The sequence below is a fragment of the Dendropsophus ebraccatus genome, chromosome 1 (assembly GCF_027789765.1).
Source record: "Dendropsophus ebraccatus isolate aDenEbr1 chromosome 1, aDenEbr1.pat, whole genome shotgun sequence".
NCBI lineage: Eukaryota > Metazoa > Chordata > Amphibia > Anura > Hylidae > Dendropsophus > Dendropsophus ebraccatus.
Window position 1 is genome coordinate 131,191,604 of NC_091454.1, and position 24,661 is coordinate 131,216,264.

General features: G+C 41.4%; 1 protein-coding gene across 1 annotated transcript in view; it reads left to right on the top strand.

The window, feature by feature from the left end:
• Nucleotides 1-2,464: 2,464 nt before the first annotated feature.
• The window catches only part of LOC138776916 (uncharacterized), a 35,740-nt gene continuing 13,543 nt past the window's right edge, over nucleotides 2,465-24,661 (top strand). The window contains exons 1-4 of the mRNA XM_069956206.1: nucleotides 2,465-2,504; nucleotides 3,146-3,216; nucleotides 21,015-21,200; nucleotides 23,822-23,911. Coding sequence (XP_069812307.1) covers nucleotides 3,150-3,216; nucleotides 21,015-21,200; nucleotides 23,822-23,911 — 343 coding nt within the window. The 5' untranslated portion in view covers nucleotides 2,465-2,504; nucleotides 3,146-3,149. The remainder of the gene's footprint in view (nucleotides 2,505-3,145; nucleotides 3,217-21,014; nucleotides 21,201-23,821; nucleotides 23,912-24,661) is intronic.

A 24,661-nucleotide genomic window follows, 5' to 3' on the forward strand; every position in this document is an offset into this window, starting at 1 on the left:
CTCCTGCCTCCTTTTTCCAGTACCTAGGGAGGAGCGGCAGGGAGTGGAGGAGACTTCAAAGCCCTGCAGCCTGATGAGCAAAATCCCAAAAGGAACAAAGCACTTCGTTCCTACTGTAGATTTGCTCCTCTCTAGTAACCTCTGTCTGACAGCTGTGATTGGAAGGTTGATTTGCATTCATTGTTACTGTATATATCTCGTACCACAAGAGCCCTGTTTATTTTACTTTATTAAATTTTATAGACTATGTATCGCAAATTGGTGTAGCAAAAAATAAGAGCGTATGTGGGTCTGTAGGTGAAAAATGCAAGCGCTTTGGCCTTTTAAACACGAGGAGGAAAAAAGAAAAGTGCAAAAATGAAAAGTGGCTGAGAAGGGAAGTGCTTAACAACCCCTTAAGGACGAAGCTCAAAATGGCCTTAAGGACCGGACCAAATTTCAGGAATATGACATGTGTCACTTTATCCATTAATAACTTCAGGATGCTTTTACCTATCGGGCTGATTCTGAGATTGTTTTCTCGTGACATGTTATACTTTATATTTCTGGTAAAATTGAGTCGATATTTACAGCCTATCTTTATGAAAACCCCAAAATAACGTGAAAAATTGAGAAAAATTGCATTTTTCTTACTTTGAAATTTTGTGCTTGTAAGGAAAATGGTTATGCCACATAAATTATATATGAAATAGCATAAGCAATATGTCTACATTATGTTGGCAGCATTTATTAAACTTTCGTTCAATTGTTTAAGACAATAGAAAGATTCAAAGTTTAGCAGCATTTTTTTAAATTTTCACAAGAATTTCAAAGGGACCAGTTCACGTTTGAAGTGGATTTCAGGGGGCTTTATATTATGATGCCCCACAAAGCACCCCATTTCAGAAACTGCACCCCCTAAACTGTTCAAAATCAATTCCAGAAAATTTGTTTAACCCTTTAGGTGAGTCACAGAAACAAACACCCCTAAAGGGACACCATTTAGGAAACTACACCCCTTAAGGAATGTAACAGGGGGTATAGTGAGCACATGGACCCCACTGGGGACAGACACAATGTGCCGTGAAATTGAAAAAAATTATTTTTTTACACTAAAACTTGGTCTATCCTTGAATTTTTCAGGTTGACAAGGGGATAAAAGAAAAAAAAAATCAAACTTGTAGAGAAATTTCCCCGAGTACAAAAATACCCCACATGGGGACATAATGTATCATGCGGGCGCAGGACACGCCTCCAAAAGGAAGGAGCACCATTTGGCTTTTGGAAGCTGAATTTGGCAAGAAAGGAGGATGGAGGCCATGTCGGGTTTACAAAGCCTCCGTGCTGCCAAAGCAGTGGAAACACCCCACAAATGACCCCATTATTGAAACTACACCTCTCAAGGAATGTAACAAGAAGTATATTGGGCATATGTACCCCACTGGTGACAGACACAAATGTGGAACAATGTGCCGTGAAAATGAAAAATTAAATTTTTTACACTAAAACGTTGGTGTAACTTTGAATTTTTCATGTTCACAAGGGGTTAAAAGAAAAAATAAACCACTAATCATGTAGAGCAATTTCCCCCGATAACAGGAGTACCCCACATGTGGACACAAAGTGCAAAGCCAGCGCACGGAAAGCCTCCAAAGGGAAGGAGTGCAATTTGCATTTTGGAAGGTGGATTTGGCCATGTTGGGTTGGCAGAGCCCCCGTGCTGCCAAAACAGTGGAAACACCCCACAAGTGATCCCATTATGCAAACAACTGACAGGTCCATTATTTGCGGACGGAATTCAATGAATTACGTCCGCAGAAGGACCTGGCAGTTCACACAGTGAAGCGAGCGGCTCTGGCCACTTGCTTCACTGTGGGCTATGGGAAGCTCTGATGCGGGTGCGTGCTGATGCGCCCGCATCAGAGCTCCACTGAGGAAAGATCATCCGGCCGGTACTTAAGTAATGATCCGGGCTGAGACCGGCCGTTCCGTGACCCGGCCGGAGTCACGGAACGGCCGGTCTCATACACAGTTTGAACATGGCCTTAAAGGGTAACTCCAACGGGAAAAAAAATTCTGTAAAAGAAGTTACAAATTTCTGACACTTACTGATGCTAATTGATTTGAAAGAAAAATAATTTCACTGTAGTTAGGGATTAGGATCTTATAAAAATATCTAGTGTCTCTATTTTTTGTGTCTTATATCCTATTCAGCTCCCATTTCTAAGTTATAAAGCAAATAGTAATAATATACTAGATGGAATCCATGGCAATGTGAATCTGTCAAGTGGCTAAATGATTAAAACCTGTTCATATATTTTACCATATGCAATTCATATATGTTCCTGATCTAAACTTCATCAATTTAAATAGTTGGTAGACATCAACTCAATGCGGGAGATTGATGAAAGGGTGTAAATATACACGTGGTGTAAACTGCCGCAGCAATCAATCACAGCTCCTCTTATATTTTACCAGAGATGAGAGCTAAGCTGTGATTGGTTGCTGTGGGCAGTTTACACCAGGTGTATATTTACACCCTTTCATCAATCTCCCCCAATTTGTATAACTGCAGTATACACAATATTCCTGTTACAGTGCATACCATTGCAATGTAATAGAAGGGCAATGATATACTCATTCCTAGAGGAAACCAAGAAACTTTTTTAGATTACTTCAAGCGCTCACAGAAGCCACTGAATCCTTATAGGACATATACAACTGTCCGATGTTATCATCTATTGTGTCTTATAGATTCTACCTTATAGTTAATGGGAGATACAGAAAAAGCCAAGTGAGTTGTATAAGATAGATACAGATGTGTGGAAACAAAGTTATGATGTATATACTGTATTTAACATTATTCTACAAGTCATTTATACCTCAATATTACCATTTACAGAGGTAGTCACAAAAACAATGCCTTTTACTTACATATTTTTTTATATATTTCAAAGAATGAAAGCACAAAATGAGAAAGCCCCTTAGTCATTTTAATGAAAGTATGTCTTGCTGGAAAATACACATACAGAGTAACCACTTCCCTTACAATTTCCTGGTTAGAAGGACTTGCTCTGTACCTATATATCTGGTGTTTCACAGATTGTGGATTAGATCATCCTGAACTATTCACTTTGCTGTTCATTCATGTGCTTCTATTCTGCAGTCTAATGGATTCCTCCCTAACCATTGTTGGACTGACACTGCTGTCACTGATGGGATTAGCATCTGGGGAAGGTAAGGACAAAAATATAAAAAAGAAGACAGGACTAGTAGAATCCTTGTGAAAGAGAAATGAGGAATGAATGCAGATAAATATTGGACAATGCCTTACCATCCTTTTTCCCTATGAATTTAAGTGGGTACTGTTATTTAAAAATAAAACGCCTATTGACATGCAGTAGACATATCAAAAGTGTTCAGACTTCCACTGATCAGGAGAAATCCATGGCTGAGATGGAATTTCAATGTAAGTCTATGGGACCATCTTAGCATTGAGAGCAGGGGGAAGGCAGATATGCGAGCGGGGGAAGCTGCGGAACCCACGGCGGCTGATCCGCCAGGATTCCGTACTGTGCACATACCCTAAAAGACTAAAGGATTCTGTTATTACAGCTGTACCTTTCCCTGTTTTATCTAAAAGGAGTTATCTAGGATAAGAAAAACCTAGCTCCTTTCTTCTGAAAACCACAACTGTGCCACAACTGTCTTGATGTTGTGTGTGGTATTAACATTCCACTCCATAAATCTCAAAAAAATTGCCTGCAACACCACACACAGACTGAAAACAAGAGTGGTGCTGTTGGGGGAAGAAAGCAGGTATGGTTTATTTAATCCTGCATAATAAAGTATGATACTATGGTATTGTGCTTCAATAAGTGACCTTGAGGTACAATTTAAAGGTGACACTGGGTGCCATGTACCTAAAGGGGCGTTTTCAAGATTTTTGCCTCAAAATGATGACCGTCCAAAAATACGGCAGAAAACATACATTGTGTGAACATAGCCTAATTCTGTTTAGTGTTATAGTCTGTTTAGTTTAAAAAGACAAGATTCCACCAAGTTCAACCTATAACCCTACTGTGTTGATCCACAATAGAGAAGCCAATTGCCCAATCACAGGGAGGGGGGGGGGGATCCTATGTATCTGTATATAATAAGGACATGGCTAAGCTGGAGAATGTGCAGACTATGGTTGTCCTCCTCTGCACTTTAAGTTACAAAACCACAACCAAACTGGAGACAAGAGTTGTGCTGTCTCTGGCAGAAAGTGGCCATTTTCTTAACACTGGATAACCCCTTTAAAATGTCAGTTGTTTCAATAAACCTTTGACATGTTATAGAGACATGTCAAAAGTTTTGATCAGTCCAGGTCTGAACACTAATTGGGAGATAGAGCTTGTTCCTCTCCTGCCTCTGTGTCACATGATCAGCTGGATTTATCAGTCAGACTCCATGCAGCTCTCTTATAAGTCCGACTGATCACGTGACACAGAACCAGTAGAGGATCGGTCTTCTTCCAGCCGTATCTCCTGAACTGAACACACAGACCCAGACCATCTTGAGAAAGGCCTGGTAGGGTCAAACATTGCCATGATGTATGTTGCTTGAATAAATTTTCATATTTTCTCCACTACTGGATGCTGTCGGATCAATTTCTTCCATGATGTCATATGGTCTCTGAATGGGATTGGAGACCCTCTGGCGTGCGTTCATCCTTCTATAACTTTAAGTGGCATATTCTTGTTGGTTCCTGCACTAATTGGGAAAGGTAGTTGTCTATTACTATTTCCAACAAAAAAAAGTGCCTTCTTTGGTGGAGTTGCTGGTTTCTGCCCTCCAGTTTATATTGGGGTAGTTGAAGTCCTTCAGCGGCTTTGTTATACTTGAAGACTTACAACAAACCCTGATCAGTATTTAATTATTCATTTTTCCTCCCATTATTTTCACCCAAAGAGACTACACATTTTTGTTACATATATCCTTCCACAGAATAGGCTTAAAGAGACTCTGTCAGCAGGTTTGTGCTGTCCTATATAAGGGTAGCATGTCAATCCTTTGGGCAGACGACGGATTGAGCTTCAGAATATCAGTGAGTCTATGGGACAGGAGGAACTTCAAGCGGTGTCCCACATGCGGCCTCCACTTAAAAATTTTGGTGCGTTTTTCATAGTATGAAGATACCCTTACTTAGGTCTTTCCTGATATGTTTCCTGATTTTTTGTGTTCTGGCGTATTTACATAAATACAACTATACATATTTCTAAATACAACCATAGCAACTATAATAAAAAACCATTGTTTACACCTGTTTATTTGCAGAGATTGGATGTGATGCAAAAAAAAAATGGTATATATAATTGCAGTACTATGCAAAAGTCATGCAATTGTGAAATGAAAATTTAATATTGGTGGGTTTTTTGATCCAAACATGCTTGCCATTTAAGGCCACTTTCACACAACGTATATTTTGACTTTAATACAGCCGTTGTTGCGATTTTCAACCACGGCCGTGATTAATTGAAATATGCATTGCGCCGAAATCAATGGAATCCCGTCGGAGTGTATACACATAGTATACACTCCAGCCAGGATCCCTTGCGGCTACAAGAAAAACTGACGTGGCAGTTTTGTGCGGCCGCTATTCATTAAATAGCAAGCTGCACAGAACTGTCAGTTCACACAATGGAAAGTGCAACTTCGGCCACACTTTCCATTGTGTACAATGGTGAATTGGGATGTGGGCGCACACGGATGCACCCGCATCCCAATTCAACATAAAAGAGTTTTATTTGGCCGGTACTGCAGTACCCACTGCGATAAACTTCACTGACACTGTCCGTTCTGTGATGCGGCCGGGTCACAAAACAGCCAGTGTCATGTGGTGTGTGAACCCAGCCTAAGTATATTTCAGTCAGTATTGTGGTCCTCATATTGCAACCAAAACCAGGAGTGGATTAAAAACACAGAAAGGATCTGTTCACACAATGTTGAAATTGAGTGGATGGCCGCCATTTAATGGCAAATATTTGCTGTTATTTTAAAACAACGTCTGTTATATTGAAATAATGGCCGTTATTTACTGTTATATGGCGGCCATCCACTCAATTTCAACATTGTGTGAACAGATCCTTTCTGTGTTTTTAATCCAATCCTGGTTTTGGTTGCAATATGAGGACCACAATACTGACTCAAATATACGTAGTGTGAACCCAGCCTCAAGGTGTGCAATATAAAAAAAAGACACTATTATATATATATATATATTACACACACATTGGGGGAGATTTATTTACGATTTACACCACACTTACACTTTTTACACTTTTTTTGAGTAGAAAAGTCGCAAAATTTTGAGCAGCTGAGGAATTCTCGCGGATAATGTCCACCGAATTCCTCAGTATGTCCGTGCGCACGGCCGGGCGCCTTTCCGCCGGCTCCATAGACACCATTCTATGGGCCGGCGTATTCCTCTATCCGCCTAAAGAAGTGACATGTCATCCGCGACAATTCCTCAGTATGAACCCACCCTTACGCTGAAAGTAGGCCGCAGACTGACTCCACACTAGAGGTGGTGTATTTCCCCACCTAATGTGGAGCAAGTTTGCCCTGTGGATCCGGTGCAGTGCACCCTGTCCACGGAGTGTAAGGGGTTAAGAAGTGATGCAGTACCATCACTACTAACCCTCTTGGGCTGTACAGTAAGGAGGGGTGCATAAAGGGGTTCAAAAAAGTGGTTTACATAGTTAATAAATCTCCCCCAATGTGTGTGTGTGTGTGTATGTATGATATATTTGTGTCTTTTTTTATATTTTGCACCTTTAGGCCGGGTTTTTTTTAAATTATTATTATTAATTTTTTTTTAAAGTGCATAGGGTTCCCCCCATTTTAATAACCAGCCAGGTTAAAATCCAAACAGCAGTAGCCTAGTAGTACTAGGGTGGGAAGGGCCATTTATATTAACCCTCCCCAGCCTAATAATACTAGCCTGCTACTACCAAGTCCAGGAGCACCATGTTTTTGATGCTCCGGAACTACTGGTACCCTGCTCTTCCCAGTACCCCTGGTAGCATTGGGTACTTGATACTAATAAGGGGGGTTAGTGTTAGCCATTTTATACCTGCTAAAACTAAATCCCGATTTAGTAATGGATTCCGTCTATCAGACAGCTTCCACTACCAAGCCTGTAAATTAATGAAAGAAAACACAACACACCTAGAAAAAAATTGTTTATTCAAATAAAAACACCCCCACACCCCTCGTTGATAATTTTATTTAACATTAAAGTTTGCTGGTCATAGTCTTAACGAATCCGAATGTAATCTTCTGCATGCGGGTATCTGAAAAAGAAAGGGAGAAGAAAATGCTCATTACCTAGGGGGCAATCCAAGGCCAATGAGACTATTTAGAGACAATTCTGAGACTTATCAGGCTTATCCCTGATAGTAAATTGCACTTTAAATAGACCAGTCTATTCTTACCAAAGCAGAAATAGACCACATGTAGAAAAATCCCCTGTTAATAAATCTCACTGATTGTTTTAATAGCTATATTACTTTCAGTGGGAAAAGGGACAGCACAGGCCTCTCTTTTGCCACTAATATTTGTGTTGGAAACTGGTCTCTGCTTCTCTGCTATGATCAAGCTCTGCTATTAACACAGCACTACTAATACAGAGCCCCTTATTAGAATATACAGTACACCAAGGGAGGCTGTCAGTCAATAGCCCTGTGTGCTTGGCAGCCTCTGCTGAATCACAGCTCACTCTGCTAGTGGCAGTCCGACTGATTACAGGAGATGGGCTCTATATATTCGTATTGGAGCCCACCTACCTCTAATGCTGACCCTGCAGGCTGGGCCTTAACACCAAAGAGCATATATGTATACACTGCCGGGGTACCAAGCTATGAAGCGAGCACAGGAGCTGAGCTTGCATCATAGCGGGAGAGTATTGACTGCTATCAGCAGCCAGGCCCTCACGGTCTTGAATTACGCGATTGCAGTGTTTCTTGTGGGGTCTCTTACCTTCCTACATGCAGTAAGGTCTTCAGTCTTCAGCCACAGGCAGGTTCTATCAGAAGATTGCAGATAACACTGATCCCTGTCATTCTATGGCATGCAATCTAATGTATGCATGTAATGGTTCCCTAGCGGGACCTAAAAAGTGTATAAATAAATAACATTTCTAAAAATGTGCCAAAGTCCCCCTCATGGTGTCCCAGCACGGGTGTAGTCCTATGCACCTTAGTAAGTCGTTCTTTCAGATTAACAAGTGGGAGATGAAGGACCTTATTTTCCCCACTAGGTGTCACTACTGTTTCTTATGTCTTTTATGCATAGCTGTAGAGCCAAAAGGGTTTACTTTTTAGACCATGTGTTGTATGCTGACCAGTTACAGGTGCTCTCTCTTCTTGTCCTATCCTTCTTCTCTCTCACCCACACTCAGCCCCACCACGCACAGGAGGGTTTAAATATAGCCCCTGGTGGAGGAAGTGAGTCAGTTTTTAGACAAATTTCCAGAGTGATGCAAAAAGAGTTCCTGCTGAAGTTAAGCCAGGGCTTGGCTTTGGCCAGGACCCCTGACAGGGACCAAAGGGAGTTCAGACTAGTCTTCAGTGTGAACGGATGTGTGAGAAGCTAGCTCCCAGAGAGACTTTCCTGCTACAAGAAACTCCCACAGTTATGCAGTACTTAGTTCACCTTAGGGGATAGAAGCCACCGGGGATAACACTAGCCCACTCCAGGAACCTATCAAATCCTTGCAGGGCAGTCTCCTGATATGGACGGGTTCTATGCAACTTTCTCTTCTTCACAAAGCACTTACTTCTATAAGCAACTACTTCTAAAAGCACTGGTCTTCTTCTACTGTCAGCAACCACGTTTGTCAAGATTTGTACTACCTGTATTGAGTGAACTGTTCACCTGCAACTTCATTCAGTAAAGTGTTCTATTTTTGTACTAAACACACGGGACACTTTCTTATCTTCCTGCACCCACACATACCACTGTCTACCTTGGGTTATTTATCCCCTCTGTGCGTGGATAAACTTCCAGGTGGGTCTGGGGGGTTTGGTGGGCAAGTAGGGGGTACAGAGCCGTTTTAATGGATTATAGGTGTCATCTTTGGGTAAAGAGATATATGCTATTGGATAGTATAAAAAAAAGAAAATTACCCCCAATCCCCCAGCGGCTGTGTCAACTCTCCCAGTCACTGCTCGTCACCGAATCACTGGCCACTGCCATGTTCTGCCTCACTTAGTGATTGGGCACTTTTTAACATTACCAGAAACAAGGAAGTAGCAGTGCCAAGCAGGGGCTGTAAAAGTCGGCTCAGAAGATGCAGTGTCTCAGGGTATTACGGCTTTATTACCCCAAGGCATATATTAAAACCTTTTTACCTCGGGACAACCCCTTTATGAACTTAACACCAAAGTCAAAATACTAATTATTTGTCTATTTTTTCTAATGATCAACAATAGAAATACAATGGGTAATCTTATACTGAAATTCAGTTCCTTTTTTTCGCCATGGAAAAATACTGTGGGTGGTTTTCGTAAAAGTCATTAACTTCATCTAGCAGATGAGTGTGCGAGAATTTTCTCCTTTATTTAAATGCTTGCTGCTATTTTATACAAAGTCAATTAATCATCTAACCACAAAGGTGAAAAAACAGGCAAAAAGTATAGAAGTCTTAAGACTATCTCGTTGTTTTCCCCCGAATTAGTCATAATACAATTGTATGAAACCCTTGCTTTTTTTTTTTTAACCTAAAATATTTCCTTAGAAAATGTTAAGTGTTAAAACCATGTTTCAGTATGTAAAGGGCTCCTATCTGTGTTCAGTCAGATGACTTGACTGAGGTATGAGATCAAAGATCTCTGAAACCTCAGGGCTCTTAGAAATAAAATGTCAATGTGTTTGGTTAAGATGAGCAGTATGATTAATCTTTTACGTGAACAGTGACAGGCTTATGGTCAGCTAACACACGGTTTCAGGTCTTTCTCAGTTTCACAATTGATAAGCTATGGAAAAAAATATCCTTTCTTTAAAAAAAAAAAAAAAAATATATATATATATATATATATATATATTATAAGTATGACAAAATAATGTAAAGGGGAAATCCACGATAAAACACCTCAGCCACAAGACAGCCATGTTAAAACCATCTATAAAATATTATACAGCTATACTCTAGCAGGCACAGACTACCTGGTGTTTAGCAGCCCAGAACAAGAATTAATGGCTGCCATGTACTGATTGTATATTGATTTAAACAGATTTGCTTTAACCCTTAGAGGAATGGGCCAATTTCAATTTTTGCATTTTCGTTTTTCCCTCCTTGTGCTTAAAAGGCCATAGCACTTGCATTTTTTCACCTAGAAACCCACATGAGCCCTTATTCTTTGCACCACAGCCGATGATCATCCAGTGGAATTCAGGAGGCAACAATCAGGTAACATAGTTCATGTCGGCTGATCGTTGAAGTTGTTTGTCTTTCAACATGTTGAAAGACAAATGACTTATATAGCAGCAATCTACAGCGCCGCTACATGGAATAGGGCTGTGGGCTGTCTGGACGATCAGCGATCACCCCTTGTAGTCACCCGCTCGCTGCTGCCACATGCAATAGTGGCGGCAGCGAGCGGGGAATGAGAAGCACTGACAGCGCTCGTTTGCTTCTCACTGTCGGGCTGTGTAATAGGGCCTTAAAATAGAGAAGGCTGGGAAGTAAGTGCCCCCTCTTTTGCCTGCAAAACAAAACAGCAGCTTATGGCTATGTTCCCACAATGTCTTTCTTTGGCCGTTATTGTAAGATAATGGCCAATATTTGGCCTCAAATGGGCAAAAGAAAGACATTGTGGGAACATAGCCTGCTTAAAGTCGTACACAGTTATCTAAAGGGATCTTTTCATCATTAGGTTATGTTTACATGGAGTATTTTTAGTGTGTATTCCACATTGGAGTACAGATTAAAACCCCATGTTATACATGTCCCATTGGAATTCTATAATTATATAATTTTTTTTGTTGCAGATTTGAAATATACACCATTCCACATAGAATATATATTGGGAAGTCAGGACATGGATTATTACCATGGCAAAATCTGTGGCAAACAAAACTGGTAGAAATCTGAGCGTATTCCTTCATAGGCAATTTAACACAATGAACACGTTGTACTTTTATATGTTTACTTTGCAATTATAATGGTATATATATGCTCCTTAGGCCTTTATTAAAAAATTCTGCTACATTCTCTTCTACAGCCTCCTCAGCATGCTGTGCTCTCTGTGGATTCCATCAATTTGCATTCTTGTCCGTGTCATGTACTCCATTCTATGTTCAGGCAGATTTCACCCGATAATGGAATCGAGTCGTCTATGGCAAGGGCAGAGATGCGCGCAGGGGTGGGGGGGTGAGTGTAGTGTGAACATACCCTTACAACATACTTTTTGTGTGCTCTGCTCCTTTTAAGTAAGTGTTACTAAATAAAGTGCAAGTGCAGTCCTCTCCCTCATGTCTCTTAGAAGAAGCAGGAGGGAAACACATTCAGAGAAGAACACAGTAACTGCATCATTATTCTTATTATTTGAGTCAGTATTGCCTACCAATTACTAGTTTGGTAATTATGGTACTTTTATACATCAGCTTTCCCACATGGGAATTGCATACTGCGCTTCATTAACCTCTTCATTGATGCACAGAAGTTCGTGGGAGAATAAAGAAGTGCTATCCTTCTCGCCTTCTAAATGCCAAAACACTTCTATTTTTGCACCTACAGGACTGGTTAGGGGTGTCGTTTTTGCGCCATGATCTCAAGCTTTTATTGGTATCATGATGGTGTACAAGAAAAATTTTGACTGCTAATTTTTTCCAAAATACAAAATTACAAAATCAGAATCCAATAGGCGTAGTCAAAGTGCAAGCAATATGGTAGTTCTGTGGTTTATGTCATTTGTTCAAGTTTTAATGTATTTTGGTGCTGTATAGACATATTCTTGGGATCTTTTAATATTTTCTGTGATCTATAAAGTGCTATAATTATATATTGAAGTGTTGTTCCTTTTCCACTGGGTTTTAACCACCTGATGCAAAATTACATACATGTATATCTGGGGATGTTGCCGTTAGCGCAGTAGCGTAATTTGGTGGGGGCAGAGGGGGCGGCCACTCCCGGGCCCACACGGGCAGGGGGCCCACTGAAGATTTTGCCAGTTAATTCTGTCCACAAAAGCTATTGGTTTTGCAGACAGACTTAACAAATGTCTATTGGCTGTAGGTGCCCCCTGGCCAGCACCCAGTGCTCCTGGGGGGCCCGCATGGCTATCGAATGTTGTGTCTGACCATTTAGCTGTATGCACTTGTATGCGAGAAGAACATATAGTTGAACGCAGCAGGGTGATTGACAAGGCAAGGAGAGCATTGGCTCTCCACCCTGCCATTCACTGTTGTGTCCACAAGAGGCCGTTTCCTCCCTTAGAGCTATGGGACATGAGTGATGTCACTATTGCGCTTACAGAGCAGGGAGAGAGTTGACATCAGAAGACTACAGTGCTGCAACCGCACAGCAGGTATGTCTTTTTTCTCCCTTAGTTATAGAGGAGGAGACCTATGTTGGTGGGTGGGGCTAACTCCTGGGAAGGATGCGATCTATGGGGGTGGGTGGGGCTAATTCTTGGGAAGCATGTTATCTATGGAGGTTAGGGAATGGGATGTGCTGGCTAATTAGGGGGTACAGTCTACTCACAGTGGTGTTGGTGCCTACCAGGAGGATTACCAGGGGGAATACATACCAGGGAGATTACCTACATGAGATAGTGCTGGAGGGGATGCCTACATGGAGGATACTACATTTTGGAGGTGGGGGGGGGGGGGGGGGTTTCCTACACAGAGAGGTCTAAATACTAGATAGATGACCTGGGGGGGGGGGGGGTCTAACTTCTATATGAGGGCACAGAGGGCCCTAACTACTACTACATGGAAACAGAGGGAAATAATAATTATATTGGGGCACAGAAGGTCTAACTACTATATGGATGCACAGAGAAGCTGAACTTCAATATGAAGGTACAGGGGGGCCTGACTACTATATGGGGGTGCACAGGGAGGGTCTTTCTCCCATATGGAGGTACGAGGGGAGATAGTCTACTATGTAGCGTATAGATGGTGGCCTTTTTACTATATGAGAACATAGCGGGACCCTGCAAAAGATATGAGGGCTAAAATTGGGTCTAAATACTACACGGAGGCATAATGTACACCATGATTATTGGGGCTGATTTCTCCTACATTTTTAATGTATTGTCATGTATTGTTTCTATGAATTAGTTAAGTAGTTATTCTATTTAGTTATGTTGCAGTAGTCTGGCTTTTTTGTTTATAGGTTATTTAGTATAGTTGCCTTGAACTGCATGGGACTATTTATTGTTATTACCCAGGATTTGTACTATACATTTACTCTATTAATATTGGGTATACCCTTTGGATGTTGCATATTTGGTCATTGACCATCAGCTATGGTGTAGTCCTCATGCTGCCCAATAGATATTACACAGAAGATATGGGATAAAGAGATAGAAGAATGGATGGATGGCCAATTAGAAAACAAAACCAGTGTTTATTGTGGTATTTGGAAAAAGGCAGCTATGTTTTTGCAATGCCGGATAACCCCTTTAAGTTTTATATAGTTATTTATGTGAAATGTAGAAAGTATATTCCACAGTTTGCAGTCCCTGTTCACTATAAATAATGTAGTAGGAAATACCCTTTATGAAGCATTGTCATCTACTGAGGTTCCCTATGGGTAACATAATTGGTTGGGGGCCCACTGAGACTCACTCGCCCCCCCCCCCCCAGACTTAACCCCTAGCTACGCCCCTGCGTTAGCGTAATGCCACATACATGTACATGAATGAGTTAAACTGTTACCACGTGAAATTTTTAATTTAAGGGATGCCAGTGAATGGTGACAGGTTTCAGCAAGCAGCCAGGGAGGAGCTTAGAGCTAGGAAAAAAACAGCCCTGTGGTACAAAACAAATGAAACCCCTTTCTACTCTGATTGTCATCTCGTACTTTGGTGCTGTTTCGAATTGTTATCCCAGTTGCTGTACCTGATCATCATCCCTGTACCCTGTTGCTGTACCTCCCCTATGCCCCAATACAGTATCTATAGTAACCCCTGTTACTGTACCTGATAGTCATCCCTGTCCCCTGTTGCTGTACCTGAATGTGGCTATGTTAGTGTGAAATCCAAAAACTTTGAACTTTTTTGATTTCACATGGGTTGTGGCCCGCGATTCTCTCACGAGCTTCAGAACGCAACCACAGGCATTCTGCTGAATACAGCAAATTGGGGTGAGCTGATATCTCTGTTTTTCCTATTGGTTATGTTAGTGTATTGTCGCCCTTGTTAGTGTACGTGATCCTCGCTTTTGTTAGGTCTTATGCACATGTCCCTTAACCTCTTAAGGACGCATGACGTACCAGTACGTCATGTGCCCGCAAGACGTGTTCAGAGCGGGGCCGCGGTCCCAGGCTACAAGCGGCACCCGGGACCACGGCCCCACTCTGAACACTTCTTGCAGGCACATGACGTACGGTATTAGTGGGCGCTGTCCGATCGCCGTGCCCGCTAATACAGTCATCAGATGCAGCTGTCAATGTTGACAGCTGCATCCGATTACCGGTCGCAGCACTTCCTGGTGTCTAGTGGTGGAGATTGCTCCTCCTGGACATTGTCCCGGAGGAGTGATCTCCGTGACTGGTGCCGGCCGGGGTCTCCGCCAAAATGGCGCTGATCCCGGCTCGGCACTCGGATGCTTTCGGCTGCAGCAGCCGAAAGCATCAGAGTGCCGATCTCATTGATCTTTGCTGTATAACTATACAGCAAAGATCTCAATGAGAGATCAGTATACTTATACTAGAAGTCCCCCATGGGGGCTTCTAGTATAATTGTAAAAAAAAAAAAAGTTTTGTTATTAGTAAAAAGCCCCCTCCCCTAATAAAAGTCAGAATCACCCCCCTTTCCCCATGTTTTTAATAAAAGTAAATAAATAAATAAACATGTTTGGTATCGCCGCGTGCGTAATCACCCGAAATATTAATTAATCACATTCCTGATCTTATACGGTAAATGGCGTAAGCGCAAAAAAATCCCAAAGTGCAAAATTGTGCATCAAATCAAAAAATGTAATAAAAAGCGATCAAAAAGTCGTATGGGTAATCAAGGTACGGATAGAAAGTAAACATCATAGCGCAAGAAATGACACCACACAAACCCATAGACCAAAGGATAAAAGCGCTATAAGCCTGGAATGGAGCGATTTTAAGGAACATATATTTGTTAACAATGGTTTGAATTTTTTACAGGCCATGAAATAAAAGAAAAGTTATACATGTTATATATCGTTTTAATCATAACGACTTGAGGAACATGCATAACCAGTCAGTTTTACCCCAGGGCGAATGGCGTAAAAACAAAAAAACCCTAAAAAAAGTGTTTTTTTGTTCAATTTCACCACACATTGAATTTTTTGCTGGTTTCGCAGTGTACTTTATGCAAAAATTTAGCCTGTCATTGCAAAGTACAACTAGTGACGCAAAAAATAAGGGCTCATGTGGGTCTCTAGGTGGAAAAATGCAAGTGCTATGGCCTTTTAAACACAAGGAGGAAAAAACTAAAACGCAAAAATGAAAATTGGCTCCGTCCTTAAGGGGTTAATCTACCGATCCGTATTTCTCTACTCAACTAAGTCATTAGTCACATTCTGAAAGGTTGTGTTTCAGGCACCGGACGGCAGGGACAAGACAAGACAGTGAGCCCTGACGCTGAACCCACCAACTGTCCCTACCTACTTGCCTCAAACGTCCCTAGGCAGCCGTGGACAACTACGAAGGCGGTCCCTGCACATAGGTGCACACAGGACAAGACAGACAAACAAACACAATAAAGAATAGTAAACAGTCCGGGCTGCAAGCAAGGGAGGTAAAAAGATTCAAGGCAAAGATCAGGAGAAGCAAAGAACAGAAGACACAAGCAGACAGAGACAAAGCCAATAACCAGCAATAAGTACACAGACTGGGGTTGGTTATATAGGAGGCCAGGGCTCTGATCCAGAACATAATTGGACCATTCTACTGATCTCCAAGCACAGACACCTGAGAACAAATTAAATCCACTGGCAGGAAGACCTGTCAGTCCCAGCAGAACCAAAACACAGATTAACCATGACATGGCCAGACAGAAATCAGCAGGTGAAGTCGGGTTTGTTCACCAAACCAAGTGAGCATATAAACCAGTGTTCAGACACTGTAAAACGAAACACAGAAACAGAATACAAGAAAATCAGCGCCTTCTCGGCCGCACAGCACGAGCTGAGGGGTGCATCATGCTCTGCAAAGGTACAATCCTTACATTGTGTTTCTAAAAAAAGGTTTTACAGAAATTCAGATGCACTACAGATGCCCAATCCGTAATTCTTAGTGGATTGTACGGGTGGATAGCGGGAGGAATCTACAGACATGAAAAAAATACTGAACGTGTGCATAAGGTCTTAGTGTACTTGGCTGTCACCACAGTTACTGTATGTGAAATTTGAAAATGTGCTGCTATACTTTTTAAGTGACTCTGTACCCACAATCTGCCCACCCCAAACCGCTTGTACCTTCAGATAGCTGCTTTTATTCCAAGATCTGTCCTTGGGTCCATTTGGCATTAGGCTGGCACAACCTCTCCATCCCTCCTACCCGCCCTCTTCATGATTAGGAATGCTCCAGCCAGGTATTCTCCTATTCATCAGCTGTGAGAACACTGCACATGGGCTGGATCGTTTAGGCACCTGTGCAGTATTCACTGCAGTGGAATAGGAAAAATCCTGCCAGTGGCATTCCTATTGATGAAGAGGGACGAAGGGGTGGTGCAAAGTTATGGCACAGATACTCTAGGCCACGGCAGTTTGAGACAGGGCTGCAAGTTTAAAAGTTGTTTTTTAGGACAATAACTGCATCACCTGCCGAACGGACCCCAGGACAGATCTTGGATTATAACATCCTAAAATATAAAATGACCTATACCAAATAATGCTGACAGAGTAGACATATTGGGGGACATGTATTCTCTGGCAGAGATGCCATTTTGTGGCACAGAAGTACCCAAAGCATGAAAGTATATTCCCAAACACTTGTTTTGACTTTATTTTTTTTGCATCGGGCCCTTCTACGCTTCTTGTGCCAGAGGGGCGAGGAGGGGTCATAACAGGAAATGCTGATGCACGCAGTGGGGGCACAGTCTCTGAATGTGCCACATTTTAAATTTTTCTACAGGAAAAATGTCAGTGAAATCTACACCAGCTCTGGAGCATGGAGAGGCTACGGTGCACACAGGATTTATGTGCCTCTACATAACAAATTTTCCAGAAAATTTCCAAAAATTCATTTTTTAAGAGACCAGTTCATTTCTGAAGTTGATTTAAGAGGTCCGTATGTTAGAAACAAAGCAAAAAGCACCTCATTAGAAAAAGTGCACCCCTCAAAGGTTTACAGGTATTAAAGGTAAACGGAGGTAAATTTTGGAGGAACTTTTTTGTACTAATTTTTATAATACCATAAATGTGTAGTTTTTAGAAATATCCCATGTGTAGCCCTAGTGTGCTACTTGACACACACACAGGCCCCAGAAATAAAGAACCACCCTGTAAATTTTGGGGCCTTTTTCATGCACCATGTTGAGTTTGCAAGTGTTGAAGTGCCAAAACATAACAATCCCCCCCCCCCGCCATTTTGAAAACTATACCCTTCAAGGAATTCATATTGAGCGGTACTGAACTTTTTACTACAACAGATGTTTCACAGAATGTGTTAGAAGTAAAAAATATACCTTAAACATTTTCCAATATTATTTAGTTTCAGCTTATATTTTCCAAATAAAACAAGAGAATAATCACCCAAAAATTGTTACACAATTTCTTATGAATCCAGCAGTATCTCATATATGGTCACAAGCTGCTGTTTGGGCATACAGCAGAGCTCCGAGGGAAGGAAGGGCCATTTTGAACATTTAGCACATATTTTGCTTGAATCGCCATTTTTGGGGACCATGTGCCTTTGCAGTGCCCCCCCCCACACACACACACACACAAATGGGAACTGCTATTTTGCAAACTACACATTTCATAGAATGTCATTTTGAAAACAAAACAAGGTTTTTATATTTATTTTTCTAATTTTAATTTTATATTTCATAATGTGTGAAAGATTAAAAAAAACACCAAAAGGTCAATGGTTGCGCCAATTAACTGATAAAGTAAAAACATAGGTAAGGGGGAAAAAGGTTACACTATGTTGTAGAGAAAGTGATGGTAGTCTCTCATGGTTGTTTTGTCTCACAAACCATTAATAAATCGTCTGTGTCTTCCAGCGGTTAGATTGTGGTTTACTGCTTCTTAGTTATTTCTCAAGCCACAGGTTTCTGTTTACACTTCTAAAGCTGCACAGTTCTCTTGGTGACAACCATGCTGCTGCACAGGCTATGCTCACATAGAGGGATATTTATTAACCCTTGTGCAAAGGAACAGTGGTATAGTTGTCTATAGCAACCAGATTGCTTTATTAAAAAGGAAAGGAATCAGATTGATAAACTGCCCCATTGTACCTCTGCACAAGGATTGATAAATCAACTCCCATAGTGAATTTTGAGGTCCAAAAAACTTCTAGTTTTACAAGCAAAATTTTCAGGAATTTTTCTTGTCTAACAACCTTTTTTGTTTTTGTTTTTCTACCTCAGATTTCTCAGTTGAGCTTGTTTTTTTGCAGGGCTAATTATATCTTTAATTGGCATCCTTTATTTCACTATAAAGTGTAATGTAAAACCAAAAGAATGTTGGAGAATGGGGTGAAATTAGAATACAAAACTCAATTCTGCAACTTAAGGAGGAGGTCATTTTTTTTATTATTTGCCTAATTTGGTGCAAAATCTGTTGTTTATCATATTTTTTTTCCAACAAAAAAATAATTTTGCCCTCTGTTTAACAGATAGGTGGAGCTTTAAACAAGTGGGTGTGATTTTGTATAAAAGAGGGTGTGGCTTAAATGGGGCAAAAATGTAAACTTCAAAAAATGATGATTTAATTAGTTTTCAACCAAAACATGATGGATATGTAAAAAGCATCAAGTTCTATTTAAGAACCAGTATTGGACAGGTGAATATTTTTTAGATGCAACTTTTTTTTAATCTGCCTGTTTTGAGTATTCACCCAAAAGTTTGCATAATTAAGGATTAGGGCCATATTTATCATTTGTGACTTCTTGAAAAGTCACACAAACATGTGCAAGCCTACATCTGGTCAGTACCAGTTGAAAATGTTTGTGACTTTTTAACTTTTTTTGCGACAATGGCAGTGCTACATTTTAATAAATCAGTCGCAAGATTTTGGAACAAATTATACACCAATCTTCATTAGAAGAGTTGCACAAATTAGACTCCTTAGAAAATATCCCCCATAGTCTGTTAAACACAGAGGGGAAAATTCAAGGCTGTGTCTGAAGCAGACCCTGCACAAAGTCACAAAGTTTTGTGTAAACAAAAGGTGTTTATGTACAAATTTGCAACTTTTTGTAAGGTCTGCACCATCCTCTCCAAGGGGGTGGGAAGGTAGAAAGCCACATTTATCACAGTCAACTGGCTGTCAGCACTGCTCCGCTCCCTGATGCTCCACCCGGATGCTAGGAAAAAGCTGTATCCAAACCTGAGAAATTGGGAGAAGTTTTAAAGGATTGGATCCAACGTTTCCCGGCATCCTGGGAGGAATGGCAGGGAGCGGAGCAGCGCTGACAGCCAACCGTCTTGATGGGTGGAGCACTGATCAATGAAGCGCTTGGCTTATTTTAGATGAGCGATTCGCTCATCTCTAAATACATTCTTTGCTTGAATTCATGAAGAAATTATAGCTGAAATCTATGCCAGGTCTGCACTGAGGTATTTCAGTGACAGCTTGTGGGTAGCTCAGATGCACCTGGATTTATTTATTTTTTTCCAATGCGCTAACAGGTGATTAGTTAGGACTAGAGTATGAGACGGCAAGCTTCAAGCGACTCTGTACCCACAATCTGACCCCCCCCCCCCCCCAAACCACTTGTACCTTCGGATAGCTGCTTTTAATCCAAGATCTGTCCTGCGGTCCGTTTGGCAGGTGATGCAGTTATTGGGAATAGTGGGGAATAGTAGACAATGTGCCTGGAGCATTCCTAATGATGAGGAGGGCGAAGAGGAGGGATGGTGGGGTGGTGCAAAGTTAGGGCACAGATACTCCTGTAGGGCATGGGCTGCCAGTTAAAAAGTTTTTTTTTTTTAACAATAACTGCATCACCTGCCAAACGGACTGCAGGACAGATCTTAGATTAAAAGCAGCTATCCGAAGGTACAAGCGGTTTGGAGGGGTCAGATTGTGGGTACAGAGTCACTTTAATAGATTCTACACCAAAATCTTATTTCAAAGCTCCTTAGTACTGTGCAGCCAGGTCTCATAAAAGAGTACATGTCAAAACCTGGTATTCTGGCAGGGTGACTATGGGCAAAATGGAGTGTACAGAGGAAAGAAGCATTGAATAATGTATGATGCATTATATTACATATGATTGAGAAAGCAGGGATAGAAAGGTTGGAACATTGCTGTTTTTTCACATTGGATCAATAAATATTTAAGATTTTTTTCATTAAGAAGAGCTGCAGTCTTCTATGCCTATAATATAGTTACATGTTCTTCAGGTCAACAAAGGTAACCTTATAAAAGGGTTTTATACTTTTACCCAAGTGTTAACATACTGTATACAGTACAGTTGGTCATAAATACTTTTACTAGTCCACACAATGTCCTATTCTAAAAATTGACTTAGAATGGCAGGTAGGTATTCTATCAATTATAAAATTCACCTTATCTGTAAATAGGTGTAAAAGAAAAAAAATATTAATATTTGTAAAAATGATATTGACCAAAGATGTATGAATACATGTATTTCTGTCTTTCTTTTTAAACAGGAACATGTTCCTATCCCTCAGATTCAAGTGTGACTGACCTCACTGCCAAAAATCTTCTGGTTGGTACAACATTGAAATACAAATGTTATGAAGACCACTTTGCTGGCATTATGTCCACATTAAAGTACGAATGTGAGAATTTGAGTGGAGTTTATATGTGGATATCAAAAACCTGCAATTGTCACAGTAAGTTATCAGTTCCGGATAAGCAGTTTGCATAGTGCAGTTAAGAAGATCACTAATAAAAATGCTGGCTTAGGTCATGTTAACACAAAGTAAGTTCTGCAGTAATCGCGGCTGTTGTTGCAATGGCCACGATTAGTACGGAACTTACGTTGTGCTGCGGGCTGAGGGAATCCCGCCCGGAATGTATACATTCCGGCCAAGATCCCTAGCGGCACCGCGAGAAACTGACATGTCAGTTCTCTGCGGCCGCTATTCAATGAATAGCAGCCGAAGAAAACCCTGTCAGTGCACACTGTGGACCGCATGCTCCATTGTGTGCAGTGGGGAGTTCGGATGCAGGCGCATTCGTGCTCAGCGGCGCTAAAGATCATCCGGCCGGTACTGCAGGGATAATTTTTTCTGAGACCGGCCGTTCCGTGACCTGGTGCAAAGATTCAAGGAACTTCCCTGCTGCCGGCATGATGAAGATACATGATGCCGGACAGGGAAACATTCCATGACCGGGGACGTAATTTACGGGATGTGTGAATTCAGCCTTACTTGCCAGGTACAGATTCCACGAGTAGGAATCAATCCACCAAATCCAAAATCTGTACCATATTATGTTTCCTTTTTTAGGGTGCCTTCACACCTACCAGATCCGCATCGGATTTCACGCTGCGGATTTGCAGAGAGATCCGCTGCAGATCCAGTCCCATTCATGCCCTCAGCCCCACAGCCCACCGGCAAGAACATACATTACCTGCTCTGGTGACGCGGCTGTATGTCAGGCTCCTGGCTCCGGTCCCGCTTAGCCAATCAGTGCTGCGGATTCAGTAGGTGTAAAGGCACCCTTACGGTGGCTCAGTGGTTAGCACTGTAGCCTTGCAGCTCTGGAGTCCTGGGTGAAGCGATGCAGAATCTGTGTGCGCTATACAAATAAACAAGTATTATTATAAAGTTGAAAACCAGAAAACACGTTTTGGCACTAAACACTTGAGGAGATCAACTGCAAACCCATTGTCTACTTGAAAAGGAAACATATAGTACAGCTTTTGGATTTGGTGGATTGATTTATACATGCCCTTGGCAGCAGGATCTGGCTAATTAGTTATTGATTTTTACGTTGGTTTTCTTCATTGACATATTCCTGTTACTGATCTACAGCAGTTTATTGTACCTGTTTAACATGACTTAGAATTGTGCCTATGTAAAGCGAAAAGTGGTACGAAAAGTGTAAGCAGACACTGGACTATATGGTGTAGGACCCAATGTTGTGTTTTCAAAATTTTTTTTTTTTTAGTAAACTATAATGTACATGACTTAATATGTCTACCTCAGCAGGCCATAGAAAACAGAAAGGGAAACTTTCCCATATAAGTATATACTAAAAAATAATTCAGACTTCCTAGGTAATAATCTAGCTTATGCACCAAGCTTGCTAACATGTACACAGATCAGATTATGGAATTGCCTACAAGCAGATCCTACTGATATAGGTGCAATTCTGCATCTGCATGGCCTTGTACTTTTGCTCTTTACATATTTTTGGGTTGGCTTTAAAACGAATGTACCATTAGTACATTTGCTGTAAGATTTTCACATGGATAGACTGGTGCCTGTGTGGGGAAGCCGGTGCTGTGGTCCTTTTTTCGAACCGCACCCCTGTTCCCACTTACGGCGCCGTTCTGTTCCTGGGCACCGGACAGGGGTGAAGCACTAGAGGCGGGCCGCCTCCAGAGGGAGGAAACCACCGCCCCTTTATGATGCAGCTCTATTGATTCTAATCCCTGTGCTGGCACCAATCTATCCATGTGAAAATCTTAAAGCGAATGTACTGCTGCTAATTCACTTTAAAGGGGTTGTCCGGCGAAAAAAAATTATTCACAGAATAACACACATTACAAAGTTATACAACTTTGTAATGTATGTTATGTCTGTGAATGGCCCCCTTCCCCGTGTTTCCCCCCACCCACGCTAGACCCGGAAGTGTGGTGCATTATACTCACCGCATGTCGTGTCGTCCACGGTCTCCGATCGTCAGCAGTGACGTCTTCTTCGGGAGTTTGTCGGATCTTCCCGAGTGCCGGCCACCCTCTGCAGCGTCATCCGAAGCTCAGCCGCGATTGGCTGAGCATAACTGTGCTCAGCCAATCGCGGCTGAGCAGCTGATGACGCGGCCACGTCATCAGCTGCTCAGCCGCGATTGGCTGAGCACAGTTATGCTCAGCCAATCGCGGCTGAGCTTCGGATGACGCTGCAGAGGGCGGCCGGCACTCGGGAAGATCCGCCAAGCTCCCGAAGAAGACGTCACTGCTGACGATCGGAGACCGTGGTCGGCACGCGACAGGTAATGTATAGCGCACCACACTTCCGGGTACACGGGTGGGGGTGGTGGGACACGGGGAAGGGGGCCATTCACAGACATAACATACATTACAAAGTTGTATAACTTTGTAATGTGTGTTATTCTGTGAATAATTTTTTTTCGCCGGACAACCCCTTTAAACCCTTCTATTAAAGTTCAAAGCATTGTAACCATTTTATATACATTTTACATGCTGGGCAACGAAGAAGCCACAATAAATGTAAAATACATAAAAGATTGAATTTTTATTTACTATATGCCTTTATTGTATCAGAGTATGGTGACAAAACTACAAATACAGAGATTGGAAAAAATTCAAATGACTGTGAAATCTCAACTACTGTGAATGGAACTACACCACAAGGTATTAATTATAATAGTAATGTGGATTAGAATTTATTTAATGTGTTAGGCTACAGTATGTTCACACACTGTTGAAATGCCAGCCATTTTTATTGTACGGAAGTCATTTAACGGCAAATAACACGTATCATTATAAAAGAATATAATATCTATTTTTATTGTGACATTTAGGGAGGAATGAGGTATGTTTAGCATGTTTAGCATGCTGTGCTTAAAAGTGCCACAGGCAGAAGAGCAGACGGGGAAAACCTTATCTAAAACTATTATCTACTAAATTATCTACTTTGTTACCTAGCCAATGTTGAGATCCTTTCTATCTATACTAATATCCTGGTTATGTTGCCCTTTGAATTTTTAGTTGTCATATTTTTGTTACTTCTAGAAATCTCCTGGCTTATGTAAATCGTACCTGTCACGAAAAATACCTTTTGACATGTCATCATATGTGACCTATGTGGGTCTGTAAGTGAAAAAATGCAAGCACTATGGCCTTTTAAACACAAGGAGGGAAAACAAAAGTGCAAAAATAAAAATACAGAATTAACCCTTTGAGGACCAGGCCCAAAATGACCCAGTGGACCGTACAAATTTTGATCTTAGTATTTTCGTTTTTCCCTCCTCCCCTTCTAAGAGCTCTAGCACTTTCAGTTTTCTATCTGGGCCATGTAAGTGCTTGTTTTTTACAGGAGTAGTTGTACTTTGTAATGGCGTAATAATATAAATAGGTGAAATCGTAAAAAAGAATGCAATA